The sequence below is a fragment of the Budorcas taxicolor genome, chromosome 7, assembly GCF_023091745.1.
Source record: "Budorcas taxicolor isolate Tak-1 chromosome 7, Takin1.1, whole genome shotgun sequence".
NCBI classification, from domain to species: domain Eukaryota; kingdom Metazoa; phylum Chordata; class Mammalia; order Artiodactyla; family Bovidae; genus Budorcas; species Budorcas taxicolor.
In genome coordinates, this window is record NC_068916.1 from 79,918,816 (window position 1) to 79,938,126 (window position 19,311).

The following is a 19,311-nucleotide window of genomic DNA, read 5'->3' on the forward strand; positions in this document are numbered from 1 at the left end:
TGTTTTGCTGTCTGTGGTGCTGCCTAATGGTTCTTTTTTATGCTCAGGAAAGAGGCAACATTTAAAGAGCAGATTTTTGAGATACAGACTAAAATTCAACTACAAACATGAGATTTTGGCTTTTGTTGATGTATTATAGGGGCTTCCCAGGTGGTACTGTCGAATGAAGGAGACATTAAAGACGCAGGTTTGATCCCTGGGTTCGGAAGATCCCTGATGGAGGGCATGGCAAGCCACTCCAGTACTGTTGCCTTGGGAATCCCATGGGCAGAGGAGCCTGGAGGGCTACAGTCCATAGGGTTGAGGCGGACACAACTGAAGTGATTCCGGACAATGTGTTATAAGATTTAGGACTCTGGCCTATGTGTCCCCATTCATGCTGAAGAGTCAATATTTTCTTGTTGTCCCATATTCTCAGAACAGGCTTTAGGATTTAGCACAGCTGATGGAAAAAAGCAGAGCCAAATAGAGAGAAACCAGGGCTGTAGCTTGCAGGCTATTAATCACACCAGGGGAGCCACTATTCCTTCGGCAATCCCTGGCTTGGAACTGTCCTCTTTTTGACTTCCTATATCCTTTCTAGTAGAAAGTCCTGTGGATTCTATCTCCTAAACAGCTCTTAGATTAGGCTGCTTCATTACCTCCACCAACACTTCCATGACAATGATGATCATCACACGACCATCACCACTCCTCTGCTTCTGCTTACCATCACTTCTTGTTGGAATCATCCCTCTAGGATAAAAACTTCCAAGTGGAACAACTAAGTGGAAGTACAGGTGTGTTATCTAAGGATTTGACAGTTGTACCAAGGAGCATTTCCATCAACCTTGTAAAAGTGGGCCAGAGCCACTTCTAGGTGGCTAAAGCACTACCAGCAATACCATTCAATTAAAAATTGACCAAAAGAAATACTGAGTTGGCCACAAAGTTGATCTGGATTTTCCATGTTACTGAAAAACCCAAATGAACTTTTTGGCTAACCCAGTACACTGAGAAACTAAACAGGGAGTTCTCTGGTGATCTAGTGGTTAGGATTCCACTCTTTCATGGCAGTAGCCTGGATGCAATCCCTGGTCAGGAAACTGAGATCCTGCAAGCTGTGCAGTGCACCCAAAAGTTTTTTTTTAATTTAAAAAAATGCTAATGCTGGACTTCCCTGGTGACACAGTGGATGGGAATCCACCTGCTAGTGCAGGGGATTCGAGTTCAATCCCTGGTCAGGGAAGATTCCACTTACCTGGGAGCAGCTATACCCACGTGCCACAACTGAGGCCGCACTCTTAAGAGCAGGTCTGCAGTAGCTACTGATGCCCCCATAGTGTCTAGAGCCTGCGCTCAGCAACAAGAGAAGCCACTGCTCACCACAACTAGAGAAAGCCCTCGCAAAGCAGCAAAGCAACGAAGACCCAGCACGGCAAAAATAAAATAAACAGTAACTTTAAAAAAGATTTTAAGAAAATGCTAATGCGTATATAGGGCACTTAATACATACCATAGCTGAGGCAAGGGTATGTGGTGCTTCAAAACAAACCTTTGAGGCAGGTTCTGCTTTACAGAAGGAATAATGAGACCCAGGGAAGTCAAGACACTTGCTCAAGTTCAGACAAGACGCTCAGAGAAGGTCAGATAAAGCTTTCAGAGACTACACAGCAAGCGAGTAGCAGAGCAGGGACAGAAACCGATGTTTGTCTCCCCCTCTCCTGCCAAGGAGATTCCCCCTTTCTTACACCCTGGAGAACTGCCAGGGGTCCCTGAGAAAGCAGAGCTGGGGAAGGGCGAAAGGGACGCCTACAAGGTAGCAGGCAGCTGGAGAGGGCTGGGAAGAGGGGCTTCTGGGGCTACCGGGTCGCCATAGCGAGTGTGATGCAATGACGCCCATCGCTGCGTCAAAGGGCGGCTCCAGGGATGCGGGCACTGCGGCAGAGCCGGTCCCCACCGCCCGCGCCCACCTCGCCCCTGCAGCCTGCCGCGGCTAAGCCAGCAGGCAACCGCTGCTGCTAACCCTCCTCCGGCATCAGGACCACCGCCTGGAACCTCCAGTGACCCCTGAAAACCTCTCTCTGCCACAGGTGACCCCTGACAACCACGCCCAGGTACCGGCGGCCCCTGACAACCACTGCCAGGTACCGGCCGTCCCTGACAACCGCTCCCAGCCATCGGTAACCCCTGACAACCGCCGCCAGCCACCCCCACCCCCCACCCCGGTTCCGGAGCGCCCAGGGCGCACCATGAAGTCGGCGGTGGGCTTGCGTCGTGGCGGGTCTGGCGGCCGTGGGGGTGGCGGCTGGAGCGGAGGGCGCGGGGGCGGAGGCGGAGCGGGCAAGGGAGCCGGCGGCGACGGCGGCGGCCCGGGAGGCAAGGGCGGCTTCGGGGCGCGGACGCGCGGCTTCGGTGGCGGCCGGGGCCGGGGGCGCGGTGGCGGCGGCGGAGACGGCCGGGGGGACCGCGGAGGCGGCGGGCAGCTGCGCGGCGTGGCCAAGAACAAGAACCGCCGCAGGAAGAGCGTTTTGACGGTGTCGGTGGAACCGCACCGGCACGAGGGCGTCTTCATCTACCGCGGGGCGGAGGACGCGCTGGTCACGCTGAACATGGTGCCGGGCCAGTCGGTGTACGGCGAGCGGCGGGTCACGGTGACCGAGGGCGGCGAGAAGCTGGAATACCGCACGTGGAACCCCTTCCGCTCCAAGCTGGCCGCGGCCATCCTGGGCGGGGTCGACCAGATTCACATCAAGCCCAAGTCCAAAGTGCTGTACCTGGGTGCCGCCTCGGGGACCACCGTGTCCCACGTCTCCGACATCATCGGCCCAGACGGCCTGGTCTACGCGGTCGAGTTCTCCCACCGCGCCGGCCGCGATCTCGTCAACGTGGCCAAGAAGCGAACCAACATCATCCCGGTCCTCGAAGATGCGCGGCACCCGCTCAGGTACCGCATGCTTATCGGCATGGTGGACGTGATCTTCGCCGACGTGGCACAGCCGGACCAGTCCCGCATCGTGGCTCTGAACGCCCACACCTTCCTGCGCAACGGGGGCCACTTCCTCATCTCCATCAAGGCCAATTGCATAGACTCCACCGCGTCCGCTGAGGCGGTGTTCGCCTCCGAGGTGAGGAAGCTGCAGCAGGAGAATTTAAAGCCTCAAGAGCAGCTGACTCTGGAGCCCTACGAAAGGGACCACGCCGTGGTGGTCGGGGTCTATCGGCCCCTTCCTAAGAGCGGCGGCAAGTAGCCACCCAGCTCGGGCTGTCCCTGAGATGTGCCCAAGGCTGTACTGGGCTCCGTGTTACTGTACATTTTCTTCGTGCAGTTTTTCTATTAAATGACATAAAGAAACAGTACCCAGGTGTATCAGTGAGGCCACATTGAGTTATCCCCACATCTCCAAATCCGCCAAACCCTAAAATAGCTAAGATACCTGGTGAAAGGGGTCCATCAAGGAGTTACAGCTTGGGGACTGTGCTTCCTCCAGCCACGCGAAATCCTGACTGTTCAGGGCCCCTCTTCACATGTACTTCCTCATCACAGGGGCTGGGGAAATGAGCTTATAAAATCATCTTTGGAAGGCGGGGGTGGGGGGGACAGTTGGAGCACTTCCTACACGATGACACGTCACGTGACCAAGCCTGACTCCAGGGAGTGGCACTGGGACTAACACCCATCTGTCTGACTCCAAGCCAGAGTTCTAATCATAATAAATAGTCAATACTTTTCTCTTCAGGCTTCCCTGGTGGCTCACTGCTAAGGAATCCACCTGCCAATGCAGGGGACGTGGGTTCAATCCCTGAGTCTGGAATATCCCCTGGAGAAGGAAATGGCCGTCCAGTTCGGTATTCTTGCCTGGGAAATCCCATGGACAGAGGAGCCTGGTAGGCACAGTCCATGGGGTTACAGAAGAGTTGGATATTACTAAGCAACTAAACAACAACAAGTTTCCTCTTCAAGTAAGACCTTTTGCATTTGCTGGTATGTGTAATGGGGCTTCTTAGGTGACTCGGTGGTAAAGAATCTGCCTGCCAATGCAGGAGACCTGGGTTCAATCCCTGGGTCAGGACCATCCCCTGGAGAAGGGAATGGCAACCCACATGAGTATTCTTGCCTGGAAAATTTCATGGACAGAGGAGCCTAGTAGACTGCAGTCCACGGGGTGGCAAGGAGTTGGACACAACTGCGTGACTGAGCTCACAGTATGTATAGTGAGACCGCCAGCCCCAAGATGGCTTTGTTACCACTACCCTTTTACACAAGAGGCAACAGAGCTTCTGAAGGTAAACTGGTTGCTCAGATTTGCACAGCCAGATGGAACTCAATTGCCGGTCTTTGGAGCTCATAATCCATTGCTATTTCTTGCACACCAGTAGGATCTTGCCTCTCCCCCACAGGGCCCATGCCAAAGAGACCGGACAAGTCCTAACAAAGACATGGATTAGGACTCTCTTGACCTCTCTATGTTCTTTCTCTCCCTCCTGATGCTACCCTTTACTTTTTTTTGGCCATGCCACGTGGCTGGTGGGAATCTTAGTTCTGTGGCTACGGATTGAACCTGGGCCCTAACAGTGAGACTGTGGAGTCTAACCACTGAACCACCAGAGAATTCCCCTTTTCTTAGATTTCAAAATAGTAATACAGGGTATGAAGGTAGGCTGTGAGTCCACCTAACAAAGTATTCCCAGTGCAAGGCGTAACACATTCAAAGTGGCATCACCAAGGGTCTGAGAAATACCAGGAAAATGACTCTCAGAAAGTATCTGTCTCTGAGAGGCAGTTCCTGCAGACCCTGAAGTTCAGCACATCAACTCTGGCTCTCCACACCAGCCCAAAGGGAGCAGGAGAGTGAACAACCCGAGGAGAGCTGTGAATGTTCCAAATCAGGCTTTTAAAATGGCTTTTGTTTATTCATTCACTCATCCTTTCAAGCACTCCCCACTGCCAATTGCCAAAGTCCTGGACATTTCATCCGGGAATGACTGGTCCCTAACGCGCCATTTGGAAAGCGGGTCCACCTCCCTAAAGGTGTTCCCGCCCAGAGACTATGGGTGGTCTGTGTTTTCTGAGGATACACTTCCTTCACACAGGAAGAAGATAAATCAGATTTGTAAATGGCCACCCCTTCTGCTCCTCCCCTCCACTTCCCTATCACTCACTCACACACACACACACACAAGCTACAATGCAGGGGGGAGAGCTACCGTTCAGATTGTTGGCCAGACTGACTCAGGAAGAAGAGGGTGAATAGAGTAAATGTCCGCAAAACCCCAAACCAGGCATTTCCATAAACAATGTGAACTCTTCATTAAAACCTTGCAAAGCCAGGATCATTTCTATTTAACAGATGAGGAAACTGCAGTTTGGAGAGATGACATGACTCGCTTCAGATCCTCCAGTAAGACTCACAGCCAGAAACCAAACCCACAGGAGTCTGACTTTTCAGACTTTCTCCAATCCTAAGCTAATGAATTCATGGCTGAGATGAAATCTGGAGGCTGAAAAAAAAAAAAAAAAAAAAAAAAAACAGAGGGAAAAAAAAAAGAGGACTTCCTTGCTGGTCCGATGGGTTAAGATTCTATGCTTCCGCTACAGGGGGGACAAGTTCAATCCTTAGTCAGGGAACCCCACATGCTGGGTAGAGTGGCCAAAAAATTGTTTAAAAGTGAGGAAAAACTCTGAGGCTGAGAAGGACTCCCAGGAAACAGGATGATTACTTCCAGAATCTTAAGGGATCCAATCCTTCCTCAGAGTCAGCTCAGCCTCAATAAGGAGCTTTTGGAGCCTCCATACAGGGTTTCTGTCCTTCCAGATTGAGGAGAAGGCAGGGGAACCTTGGCCTCTTTTTTTGGTGTGAGCATTCCCACATAAACACAGACAATTTATAGTTCATGTGTGAAGCTGCTTGACGTGGGACCATCAGTGGAGAAATGGCATTTAAAAAAAAAAAACAACTCATAAAGAATGCCTCTGAGCTGTAGATGGGTCTCTGGGCCAATGGGATGAGATGGTATATCCCAGGAGAAATATGGGAATAAGGACTAAGGGAACGTAGGGAGGGAAGCTGAAACCTGGTTTTGGAGGATAATGGCAGGAAGGAAGTATGGAACTGTAACTCCCATGGGCGGCAAGGTTCAGGACACAGGTAGCACCTGACTGCTTGGGTCCCCAGAAGGCGTTAAATTTGGGGTGCTTAGGTGTCTTAGACTGTTGAGGCTGTATAACAAAATACCATGGTCTGCGTGGCTTCAATAGACATGTACCTTCTCCCAGTTCTGGAGGCTGGAAGTCCAGGGTCAAAGTGTCAGCAGGGTTGGTTTCTAGTGAAGCATCTCACCTAGCTTGTCAAGGGCTGCCTTCTCCCTGGGTCCTCACATGGTCTTTTCTGTGTGTGCACAAGGGAGATGAGAGAGATAAGGGAGGAGGAGGGGATCTCTGGACTCTTCCTCTTTGTAGAAGCACTCCAGGCCTGTCAAATTACAGCTCCACCCTTATGACCTCCTACAACCCTAATTACCTCCAGAAAGTCCCCATCTTCAAATACAGTCACATTTGAGGGTTAGGGCTCCAAGGTTTTAATTTGGGGAAACACAATTCAGCCCATAACAGTAGGGACTGGATGGGAACTTTCTGCTAAAATGCCCGTCTTATTGGCTTCTGGGAAATGACTGCGAAAAGCAATGTACAACTGAAGTACCTGTACAGAATGCTGCACATCATCCCTTCCTCCCATCTTTCCTCCTGTTGTGAGTGTAAGATAACTGAGAATTAACAGTTAACATAAAGGCTGTGGGTTGGAACAGTGCTGGTGGCTGGGTGGGGTGGGAGTGGTGGGGAGGGAAATTAGTTGAGCTTCCAAGAGGGATTGGTTTAAGCTGGAAGCTGGGTAGAATCTGCTGCTGAGTTTCAGAGAATCAGGAGTGACGAGAGCCATGGTTGAGCCCAGCCCAGCAGATGCAGTGAGGCTGAGGCTGATGCTCAAAGACCAGGTGAGATGGACCCTGAGTCACACAGTGTCAGCAGAAACCGTGGGAAGAACCCACAGACCTCAGCCTTCCACACACCCTCACTATGATGTCCGTCAGCTTCCTCCACCCTGATGCCTCTGGGGATGAAGGGAAGAAGAATGAGGAGGGAGAAAACCTCTGTCCAAAAGGGGCTGTTTTAAGCCAGAAGAAACCAATTTCAAGTGGTAGTTTCCCTCCCAGCTTCAAATTCTCAACCAAGCAAGATGCTTTAACTCCATCTGAGCTGCAGTGAATATGTTTGAATTCTACTACACTCGTATTTATCAACCACTTATGATGTCTCAGGCATAAAGATAAAGCACTTATTTGATTGCAAAGTATTGTTTTTAAATTAATCATGAGAACAAACATACCAGAAAATACTGAAACGGAAATGTTCAGATTAATGTCGGCTGTAAAATGAATACTGGTGTCGGAACCACTCGAAACGTCTGTGTTGCTGGAGTGAGAGAGCGTGTAAGAGCCCCTGACCGGTGACCTGCCCCTTTTCCTTCCCACCCCTGGTTCTGCCCCCACACCCTGAAGGAGTGCACACATATGTCTGTAAATAGACTGCTGCTGCTAAGTCACTTCAGTCGTGTCCGACTCTGTGCAACCCCATAGACAGCAGCCCACCAGGCTCCCCCGTCCCTGCGATTCTCCAGGCAAGAACACTGGAGTGGGGTGCCATTTTCTTCTCCAATGCACGAAAGTGAAAAGTGAAAGTGAAACCACTCAGTCGTGTCCAACCCTCAGCGACCCCATGGACAGCAGCCTTCCAGGCTCCTCTGTCCATAGGATTTTCCAGGCAAGAGTACTCCCAGCTCTCAAATCCAAGATTTGATCCTGCCCTTCAAACAGCCTCCTTTAAGCCCCTTGGGACTGGAGTTGCAAACTGGGAGGATGGTCCCCTCAGGAGGACTGGCCTGGGGAAGACTTGGCCCCAATGCATGATCTAGAAGGTGGGGGTGTGGGCTCCTGGGGGCACGGCACTCAGCCACTATGGACTCCTTGCCCTGTGGGCCAAGGTACAGACAGAGGAAGGCCAGAGTGCAGCCCTCAGTATGTGGGGCCCTGGGCTGGGGCCCTGACTGCTCAGATCCGAGAGTGGCCCCTCCACCCAGTTGAATCTGTGTTCCTTCTTAAGTAGGCAAGTCTAACTCTTTCTTCCTAGTAGTCTTTCCTGGCTCTTGGGCTCACAGGAAGTTCCTCCTGATTCACGTTCTGATGGAGACAACATTTACGGTGCACACGGTGTGTTCCAGGTACCTCTAGACACCTTATTTCACTTAATCCTCATAGCATCCCCCGGGAGGCAAGTGTTATCATTCCCGCATCACAGATGAGGAGGCTGAGGGTCAGGAAAGTGACAGGAATCACCCAAGGTGCAACAGAGCTGGAGAATATGAGATCTGGGTTGTTGTGACAACTGTATTCTTTCTCTAAGCCAATGAAATTAAAACCAGGCCCTCTAGGGGAAAGAAGGCCTGACGTCTGTTTTCGGTTAAGTCCCGCAGCTGATTCTACTGTGCGTCCAGGGCTGACATGACTATTTTATCCCACTGTTCTTGCTGTTGATTGGGAAGGGCAGAATAAGGACAGCACTTTGAATCACTAGAAGATGACAGCTTTTCTGCGGGGTCTCTATGACAGGCCAGGATACCCCTTGAGATTCCCAGGAGGAAGAGGGTTGAAGTCTGTGAATGAAGTTACTGGTGTTCCTGCCTCTTTAGCCCCTGACTGAGAACTGCCCACTAATCTTGTTTGTAAGGAGCTCAGCTGAGCTGGGGGAGAGAGCTGAGCTGCGAGGTGCGGGAGGAGTTCAAAAGGCAAGGAGGCAAAAATGAGAGACTTTGGTCTTTAATAACTTACTGTGATGGAATGGGCACTCGTGGTAAAGAACCTGCCTGCCAGTGCTGGAGATGTAAGAGACATGGGTTCATTCCCTGGGTCAGGAAGATCCCCTGGAGGAGGACACGACAACCCATTCCAGTATTCTTGCCTAGAGGGCCTTGGTCCACAGGGTCGCAAAGAGTCAGACACGACTGCAGTGACTCGCAGGCAGTGTGATGGAATAAGCAAGCAGATAAAATGGGAGAAAGCGCCAACTCCTCTGTTCCACATTCCCCCATGGAAAGGCACCCCAGCTGAGTCAGTGGCATCAGAGCTACGTGGGGATGTCTTACTGCTGAAGGCGCCCTGGAACCAAATGCTCCAGCGTTTTATGGATCCTGATGCCTCTGGTGAGGGGATGAGGGGGAAAGGCTCGGAGTGGAAAAGTTTTCAAGATTCTCCCCTTCATGCATAAGGAAGCAGACGTCCTCAGATAGAATCCTATAAGGGACTTACCTCGTGGTCCAGTGGTTAAGACTGACACTTCCACTGCAGGGGCAAGGATTCAACTCCTGGTTGGGGAACTATAAGATCCCACATGCCACTCACATTAAAACAAAACAACAACAACAACATTTTGGAATGAAGGTGACGGATAGGAATAGCCCTGAATCCTTGACTGCAACCCCCTTCAGAAACAGAAGTTCGCAGGCTGTGCCCCAGGTCTGGCGCAGGAAGGGCAGCTTCCCCCCTAGTCCCACCAGGTATTCTGGGTAAAGCCTTCTTAATTGCCTGTGGTCAGGCCCGAAAAATCAATCACACATTGATCCTTAACCAGAAGCTGATTCTGCAATGCCTATATCCTCATCCAAGCTCTGAATAGTGTTCCCAATTTTTCCTGTCTCTTGAGCAAAAAATTTGTTTCTTTTTTTACCTATTTTTCATTTATTTCTCATATGTTCCTTTTCCGCTCCCTGGGGGCCAGCAAGCCCCACATCGTCAGCTATGGCTCCAGGCCCACTGCCTCCAGCCGAGCCTCTGCCTGGAGAGCTTGGGTGCCTAAGAACATTACACAGGAGTTCTTGCTATGAGCAGTAGCTGTTGAGCAAGGCAGAACATGAGAAGAAGAGCTAAGATTGTTTTTATGGAGCACATTTGTCTTTCTTTCTTTTCATGTGACTTTAATCTTCCCCCACTTTTCCTCCCCACTTGTTCGCCCACCTCACTGCCTTTAGGAACCCCAAGTCCAACAATCATTCAACCCCTGAGGACTTCCAACTCTCTGGTCTTTTCACCACCCTTTCAACTCCCGTCTCAAGTCTTCACTTGCCTCTCTACTGACTTCATGGCCTATAGCCACTTCCTTGCTCCATGTTCTGTCCCTGTCTGTCTGCATTTGTTGGCAAACTGGCCAGTTGTTTTCTGCACCTATCTGTTTCTCGTAGTAAATTATCAAATGAAAACAGCTGCCAGTATACGCTACTAACACTCTTTTCCAACTTCTCCTAAGGTCACACATTCAATGCTACGTTACCTACCTTCCAAGTTGTCAGGTGACCAAAGTTTCACTTCTTCACAAGATGAATCACCATCCTTCCATCCTCTGATCGCAGTTTCTTTGCCACCTCCTGCCAGTCCCTAATCCAGGGCCTCGAGTTTTATTTAGGTTTCTGTTCAGTAGCATTTGCTGCTGGTACCAACATTTATATCAGTTGGGATGGGTATATCAGATGGCTTATGTCACGGTAACAAATGTCCAAAGTCTGTGCCTAAATGACCAATTTGTTTTCTTTCCTCATACTACCTTCGTTATTTTGTGGGAGGAGGTGAGGGAGAATTTTAGAGGGGTGACTAAGTTAATTTTAGCCACTTAAGGATCTAGGCTAAGAGACCAGCCACCATCTTGAATACTACTGGCTGTCAAGAGAGAAAAGATGGCTCCAGAAGGTCTCAGAGCGGCGATTACGTGTTCTAGCCATGATGTGGTAGTTCCAAGCACAAGTCGCTCACTAGTGGGCTAGAACCAGTCATATGAACCTCCTCAACCACAAGGGAGCCATATTGGTTGACAGTTGAAGAAATGAAAGCCTAAATATTATGATTATAAGCTATAATAATTTTTTGTCTTAATATGGCATAAAGTTTATGGTTTTCTGACAAGCTCATATGTGTTTTAAAATTTCTGTGTATTCAGATGGATAATAACCAGCTCTGGCTAGTCAAGTACAAGTTACTTGTTTGCTCTGACACTGAAAGAAAAGGAAGATACTGCAAAACAGAATGAAGATCAAATTACAGATAGAGTTTTGGGGATCTTCAGCACATGTGATAATTAAAGCCAGCAATGGATGAGTTTGAGAAGGACTTAGAACTGAGCTCTTAGGAGATCCACCGTTTTGTGTTCTGATAGAGGAGATGTACACAAAGCTTCTGGAACAATGTTGTGTCATGAAATCCAAAGGAAGACAGCATTTCAAGAAAGAGGAAGTGTCGGCTTTGCCAAATGCTGAGAAACCAAGGAAGATGACACAAAGCACCCGATTAATTTGGCTTCATGGGTCACTGTTAGTGTTTGCAAGAACAGTGACGTAGTCAGGGACAATCCATTTTAGAGAAGGTTGAAGATTAAAACAGGAGGCGAGGAAGTAAGTCAGTGAGAGCAAACACTCCTAAAAATGTGATGGGGGAAAAAATACAGTGAGGGGCGGAGGGACAGGTTTTGTTTTTTGACTTTGCATTGACAATGTAATCATTAATAGTGAGTCCCAGTGTGGTTGAGAAGTCAGCCTTTATTCTGGAGTTGTAGTTATCATGCAGAGACTGTTCAGATCAATATTATTTGATGAATCTGTGTTTTTGCAAGAAGGGAGCTCCCAATGGCACCATGGTTCAATTAGAATGTGGCAGAAATTGCTATTTCCTCCAAATATCCATTTTCTCAGGCAGGTTACAATTTTCAGCCAGGCACAGGGCCTCCCAAACTAGAGACAATTCCTCAGTCTCCCTTGTAATTATATATGACCAGGGGAATAAGTCCTAAACAATTCAAATAAGCAAGAGTATCCTGTAGCAGGGCTTCACACATGGCTCAGTGGTAAAGAATCCCCCTGCTAATCAGGAGACGTGAGTTCGATCCCTGAGTCGAGAAGATCCCCTGGAGAAGGAAATGGCAACCCACTCCAGTATTCTTGCCTGGGAAATCCCATGGACAGAGGAGCCTGGCAGGCTACAGTCCATGGGGCTGCAAAAGAGTAGGACACGACTTAGTGACTAAACAGCAACAACAACATCCTGTAGCAACTTCAGAGAACCTTCCTTAAGGAACAGCTTACAGAAGTCATTTGACCCACTATGTCACTTTCTTCTTCCTTGCTGGTTGAAATACGGACACGATAGTTGGAGCTGAAGAGCCATTTTGGACCATGAGATGACCTTGGGAATAGAGGCTACAGTTGACAGAGTAAAAAGCTGCTGCTGCTAAGTCGTTTCAGTCATGTCCAACTCTGTGCGACCCCATAGATGGCAACCCACCAGGCTCTGCCGCCCCTGGGATTCTCCAGGCAAGAACACTGGAGTGGGTTGCCATTTCCTTCTCCAGTGCATGAAAGTGAAAAGTGAAAGTGAAGTTGCTCAGTCGTGTCCTACTCTTCACGACCCCATGGACTGCAGCCCACCAGGCTCCTCCGTCCATGGGATTTTCCAGGCAAGCATACTGAAGCTAGAAGAATCCAAAGTCTGTGTTGACTTCATAAAACAGAGTTCTATGGCAGCCCTAGACATCTGTATCTGTTAATGTTACAAAATGTAACATTAGTGCAAATTTTGTTAATGCAAAAGGAAAATAAGCATCTAGTTTAAGCCTTATATTTTGCAGATTACTAATATCCTTGCTGTGTGCTCTGCTTAGTTGCTCAGTTGTGTCCAACTCTTTGCAACCACCTGGACTATAGCCCACCAGGCTCCTCTGTCCATGGAAGTCTCCAGGCAAGAATACTGGAGTGGGTTGTCATGCCCTCCTCCAGGGGATCTTCCCAACCCAGGGATCAAATCCAGGTCTGCTCTGGGCAGATTCTTTACCATCTGAGCCATCAGGGAAGCCCAAGAATACTGGAGTGGGTAGCCTATCCCTTCTCCAGGGGGTCTTCCCTACCCAGGAAGCATCTCCTGCATTGCAGTTGGATTCTTTATCAGCTGAGCTACCAGGGAAGCCCACTTAGTCAAATCTAAATCTACTGAATCTATACAAGGTCAGCAAAAAAGTGCAGACTGTAATAAAATTGACAGTCCATCGCTGAGATGAAAACAGATTAAGTCACTGAAGAAAATTCTATTTAGGAAAAATAATAGTGTTAATTTAAGACAAAGGATACTGGTCAGGAGGCCTTGATGCTAAGAAGGAAATTAAGAATAGAAGTTTCCCATTTGCAGCAACATGGATGGACTTGGAGAGCATTATGCTAAAGTGAAATAAGTCAGATGGAGAAAGACAAATACTGTATGATATTATCTATATGTGGAACTTAAAATATACACGAACTAGTGAATACTACAAAAAAGAAGCAGACTCATATACAGAGAACAAACTAGTAGTTACTAGTAGGGGGGAACTGAGGTACGGGGGAGTGAAAGGCACAAACTGGTAGGTGTAAGATAGGCTACTGGATGTATTGAACAACACAAGGAATCAAGCCAGTATTTTTAAATAACTATAAATGAAGTGTAACAATTTTTTTCTAAGAAAGAAAAATATTACAATTTTCAAGTTTTAGAAAATTAAAAAAAATATAAAAATAAACTCGAAGTTGATTACAGATCTAAATGTTGATTACAGATACTATAAAACTGCTAGAGGAAAACACAGGCAGAACAATCTTTGACATAAATTGCAGCAGTTTTTTTGCATCTGTCTCTTAAAGTAATGGAAATAAAAGCAAAGATAAACAAATGGGACTGAATTAAACTTCAAAGCTTTTGTACCAAAAAGGAAACCATAAAAAACAAAAAGACAACCTGTGGAATGGGAGAAAATATTTGCAATCAATGCGACTGACAAGGGATTAATTTCTCAAATATAAAAACAGTTTGTACATCTCAATATCCAAAAAACAAACAATCCAATTAAAATATAGGCAGAAGACCTAAATAGACATTTCTCCAAAGAAGTCATACAGATGACCAACAGGCACATGAAAAGATGCTCAACATCACTATTAGAGAAATGCAAATCAAAACTACAATGAGGTATTCCTTCACATCAGTCAGAATGACCATCATTAAAAAGTCTACAAATAACAAATGCAGGAGAGGATGTGGAGAAAATGGAACCTGCCTACCCTGTTGACTGGAATGTAAATTGGTGAAGCCACTATGGAAAAGAGTATGGAGCTTCCTTAAGACTCTAAAAATAGAGTAACTATGTGAACCAGCAACCCCATTCCTGGGCATATAGCTGGAAAAGACAAAAACACTAATTCAAAGAGATACATACATCCTGATGTTTATACCAGTACTATTTACAATGGTCAAGATATGGAAGCAACCTAAATGACGATCAACAGATGAATGGATAAAGAGGATGCAGTATATATATACACACAATGGGATATTGCTCAGCCATTAAAAAGAGTGAAATACCCCATTTGCAGCAACATGGATGGACCCAGAGATTTCATATGAAGTCAAAGTCAACTATCATATGATATCATTTATATGTGGACTTTAAGAAAATGATACAAATGAACTTATTTACAAAAGAGAAACTGACTCACAGACATGGGAAACAAATTTATGGTTCCCAAAGGGGAAAGGAGAGAGGATAAATAAAAAAGAAAATGAGAAGGAAATGGGAAATGACCTTAATAAGAAGAAAATGTCACATGAGGAAATGTGGTCTGATATTATCCAGTTTTCCAAATTTGCTGGCATATTGAGTGCAGCACTTTCACAGCATCATCTTTCAGGATTTGAAATAGCTCAACTGGAATTCCATCATCTCCACTAGCTTTGTTCATAGTGATGCTTCCTAAGGCCCGCTTGACTTTGCATTCCAGGATGTCTGGCTCTAGGTGAGTGATCATACCATCGTGATTATCTGGATTGTGAAGATATTTTTTGTACAGTTCTTCTGTGTATTCTTGCCACCTCTTCTTAAAATCTTCTGCTTCTGTTAGGTCCATACCATTTCTGTCCTTTATTGAGCCCATCTTTGCATGAAATGTTTCCTTGGTATCTCTAATTTTCTTGAACACCTCTCTAGTCTTTCCCGTTCTATTCTCCTCTCTTTCTTTGCACTGATCACTGAGGAAGGCTTTCTTATCTCTCCTTGCTATTCTTTGGAACTCTGCATTCAGATGCTTATATCTTTCCTTTTCTCCTTCACTTTTGGCTTCTCTTCTTTTCACAGCTATTTGTAAGGCTTCCGCAGACAGTCATTTTGCTTTTTTGCATTTCTTTTTTTTGGAGATAATCTTGCTCCCTGTCTCCTGTACAATATCATGGACCTCTGTTCATAGTTCATAAGCACTCTGTCTAATACATCTAGTCCCTTAAATCTATTTCTCACTTCCACTATATAATCATTCGATATTTGATTTAGGTCATATCTGAATGGTCTAGTGGTTTTCCCTACTTTCTTGAATTTAAGTCTGAATTCGGCAATAAGGAGTTCATGATCTGAGCTACAGTCAGCTCCTGGTCTTGTTTTTGCTGACTGTATAGAGCTTCTCCATCTGTGGCTGCAAAGAATATAATCAGTCTCATTTCGGTGTTGACCATCTGGTGACGTCCATGTGTAGAGTCTTCTCTTGTGTTGTTGGAAGAGGGTGTTTGCTATGACCAGTGCATTCTCTTGGCAGAACTCTACTAGCCTTTGCCCTGCTTCATTCTGTACTCCAAGGCCAAATTTGCCTGTTACTCCAGGTATTTCTTGATTTCCTACTTTTGCATTCCATTCCCCTAAAATTAAAAGGACATCCTTTTTAGGTGTTAGTTCTAGAAGGTCTTGTAGGTCTTCATAGAACTGTTCAACTTCAGCTTCTTCAGTATTACTGGTCGGGGCATAGACTTGGATTACCATGATACTGAATGGTTTGCCTTGGAGATGAACAGAGATCATTCTGTCATTTTTGAGACTGCATCCAGGTACTGTATTTCGGACTCTGTTGACTATGATGGCTACTCCATTTTTTCTAAGGGATTCCTGCCCGCAGTAGATAGAATGGTCATCTGAGTTAAATTCACCCATTCCAGTCCATTTTAGTTCACTGATTCCTAAAATGTTGACGTTCACTCTTGCCATCTCCTCTTTGATCACTTCCAATTTGCCTTGACTCATGGACCTAACATTCCAGGTTCCTATGCAATATTGCTCTTTACAGTATCGGACCTTGCTTCCATCACCAGTCACATCCACAACTGGGTGTTGTTTTTCCTTTGGCTCCATCCCTTCATTCTTTCTGGAGTTATTTCTCCACTGATCTCCAGTAGCATACTGGGTACCTATTGACCTGGGGAGTTCCTCTTTCAGTATCCTATCATTTTGCCTTTTCATACTGTTCATAGGAATGGCAAACCACTTCAGTATTCTTGCCTCGAGAACCCCTGCTGTTTACCTGGGGCCAAACTATGGTGGAGGTAATGAAGATAATGGTGAAAGTGAAAGTGAAGTCACTCAGTGACTCTTTGAGACCCCATGGACTATAGCTTATCAGGCTCCTCCGTCCACGGGATTTTCCAGGCAAGAGTGCTAGAGTGGATTGCCATTTCCTTCTCCAGGGGATCTTCCCGACCCAGGAATCGAACCTGGGTCTCCCACGTTGCAGGTAGATGCTTTATCGTCTGAGCCACCAGGGAAGCCTGATATATGGTAACCTCCCTCAGAAGATCCTAGGCATGTACTGCCACAGTTCACGCCCCCCAACCTGTAGCAGGCCACCACCGACCCACGCCTTTGCCAGAGACTTTTGGACACCCGCAGGAAAGTCTGCTGTGGGGTCACTATTCCTTTCTCCTGGGTCCTGGTGTACAAGGTTCTGTTGTGCCCTCCAAGAGTCTATTGCCCAGTCCTATGTAAGTTCTGGCAGCTCTATAGTGGGGTTACTGGTGACCTCCTCCAAGAGGACTTATACCATACCCACATCCAGAGCCCCTGGAAAAGGTCAGTTTTCATTCGAATTCCAAAGAAAGGCAATGCCAAAGAATGCTCAATCTACCACACGATTGCACTTATCTCACACACCAGCAAAGAACAATACATGAACCGTGAACTTCCAGATGTTCAAGATGATTTTAGAAAAGGCATGGGAACCAGAGATCAAATTGCCAACATCCGCTGGATCATGGAAAAAGAGAGTTCCAGAAAAACATCTACTTCTGCTTTATTGACTATGCCAAAGCCTTTGGCTATGTGGATCACAACAAACTGTGGAGAATTCTGAAAAAGATGGGAATACCAGACCACCTGACCTGCCTGTTGAGATAACTGAAGCAACAGTTAGAACTGGAGATGGAACAACAAACTGGTTCCAAATAGGAAAAGAGTATGTCAAGGCTGTATATTGTCACCCTGCTTATTTAACTTCTATGCAGAGTACATCATGAGAAATGCTGGGCTGGAGGAAGCACAAGCTGGAATCAAGATTGCCAGGAGAAATATCAATAACCTCAGCTATGCAGATGACACCATCCTTATGGCAGACAGTGAAGAAGAACTAAAGAGCCTCTTGATGAAAGTGAAAGAGGAAAGTGGAAAAGTTGGCTTAAAGCTCAACATTCAGAAAACTAAGATCATGACATCCGGCCCCATCACTTCATGGCAAATAGATGGAGAAAGAGTGGAAACAGTGGCAGACTTTATTTTCTTGGGCTCCAAAATCATTGCAGATGGTGACTGCAGCCATGAAATAAAAAGACACTTGCTCCTTGGAAGAAAAGTTAAGTCCAGCCTAGACAGCATGTTAAAGAGCAGAGACATTGCTTTGCTGACAAAGGTCCCTCTAGTCAAGGCTATGGTTTTTCCAGTAGGCATGTATCGATGTGAGAGTTGGACTATAAAGAAAGCGGAGCACAGAAGAATTGATGCTTTTGAACTGAGGTGTTTGAGAAGACTCCTGAGAGTCCCTTGGACTGCAAGGAGACCCACCCAGTCCATCCTAAAGGAAGTCAATCCTGAATGTTCATTGGAAGGACTGATGCTGAAACTCCAATACTTTCGCCACCTGATGCAAAGAACTGAATCACTGGAAAAGACCCTGATGATGGGAAAGATTGAAGGCAGGAGGAGAAGGGGATGACAGAGGATAAGACGGTTGGATGGCATCACCGACTCAATGGACATGAGTTCACTGGCTTGGAGAATTTTGAGCATTACTTTGCTAGTGTGTGAGATGAGAGCAACTGTGCAGTAGTTTGAGCATTCTTTGGCATTGCCTTTCTTTGGGATTGGAATGAAAACTGACCTTTTCCAGTCCTGTGGCCACTGCTGAGTTTTCCAAATTTGCTGGCATATTGAGTGCAGCACTTTCACAGCATCATCTTTTAGGATTTTAAATAACTCAGCTGGAATTCCATCACTTCCTCTAGCTTTGTTCTTAGTGATGCTTCCTAAGGCCCACTTGAATTCACATTCCAGGATGTCTGGCTCTAGGTGACTGATCACACTGTCATGATTATCTGGGTTGTGAAGATCTTTTTTGTACAGTTCTTCTGTGTATTCTTGCCACCTCTTCTTATATATCTTCTGCTTCTGTTAGGTCCATACCATCTCTGTCCTTTATTGTGCCCATCTTTGCATGAAATGTTCCCTTGATATCTCTAATTTTCTTGAACACCTCTCTAGTCTTTCCCATTTTGTTGTTTTCCTCTATTTCTTTGCACTGATCACTGAGGAAGGCTTTCTTATCTCTTCTTGCTATTCCTTGGAACTCTGCATTCAGATGGGTATATCTTTCCTTTTCTCCTTTGCCTTTTGCTGCTCTTCTTTTCACAGCTATTTGTAAGGCCTCTTCAGGCAACCATTTTGCCTTTTTGCATTTCTTTTTCTTGGGAATGGTCTTGATCCCTGCCTCCTGTATGATGTCACAAACCTCCATCCATAGTTCTTCAGGCTCTCTATCAGATCTAATCCCTTGAATCTATTTCTCACTTCCACTGTATAGTCGTAAGGGATTTGATTTATGTCACTGAACGGTCTAGTGGTTTTCCCTACTTTCTTCAAGTTAAGTCTGAATTTGGCAATAAGGAGTTCATGATCTGAGCCACAGTCAGCTCCCACTCTTGTTTCTGCTGACTGTATAGAGCTTCTCCATCTTTGGCTGCAAAGAATATAATCACTCTGATTTTGGTATTGACCATCTGGTGATGTCCATATGTAGAGTCGTCTCTTGGGTTGTTGGAGGAGGGTGTTTGCTATGACCAGTGTGTTCTCTTGGCAAAACTCTATTAAATCTATACCCTGCTTCATTCTGTCCTCCAAGGCCAAATTTGCCTGTT

General features: G+C 46.6%; 1 protein-coding gene across 1 annotated transcript; it reads left to right on the forward strand.

The window, feature by feature from the left end:
- The first annotated feature begins 2,231 nt into the window (after positions 1-2,231).
- Positions 2,232-3,230, forward strand: FBLL1 (fibrillarin like 1). The gene has a single exon (XM_052643221.1). The coding sequence runs from the start codon at positions 2,232-2,234 to the stop codon at positions 3,228-3,230; it is 999 nt and encodes a 332-aa protein (XP_052499181.1).
- The last annotated feature ends 16,081 nt before the right edge of the window (positions 3,231-19,311 follow it).

Excerpts from the sequence above, each read along its gene's own strand:
- FBLL1 (XM_052643221.1), top strand. The coding sequence starts at position 2,232 with ATGAAGTCGGCGGTGGGCTTGCGTCGTGGCGGGTCTGGCGGCCGTGGG.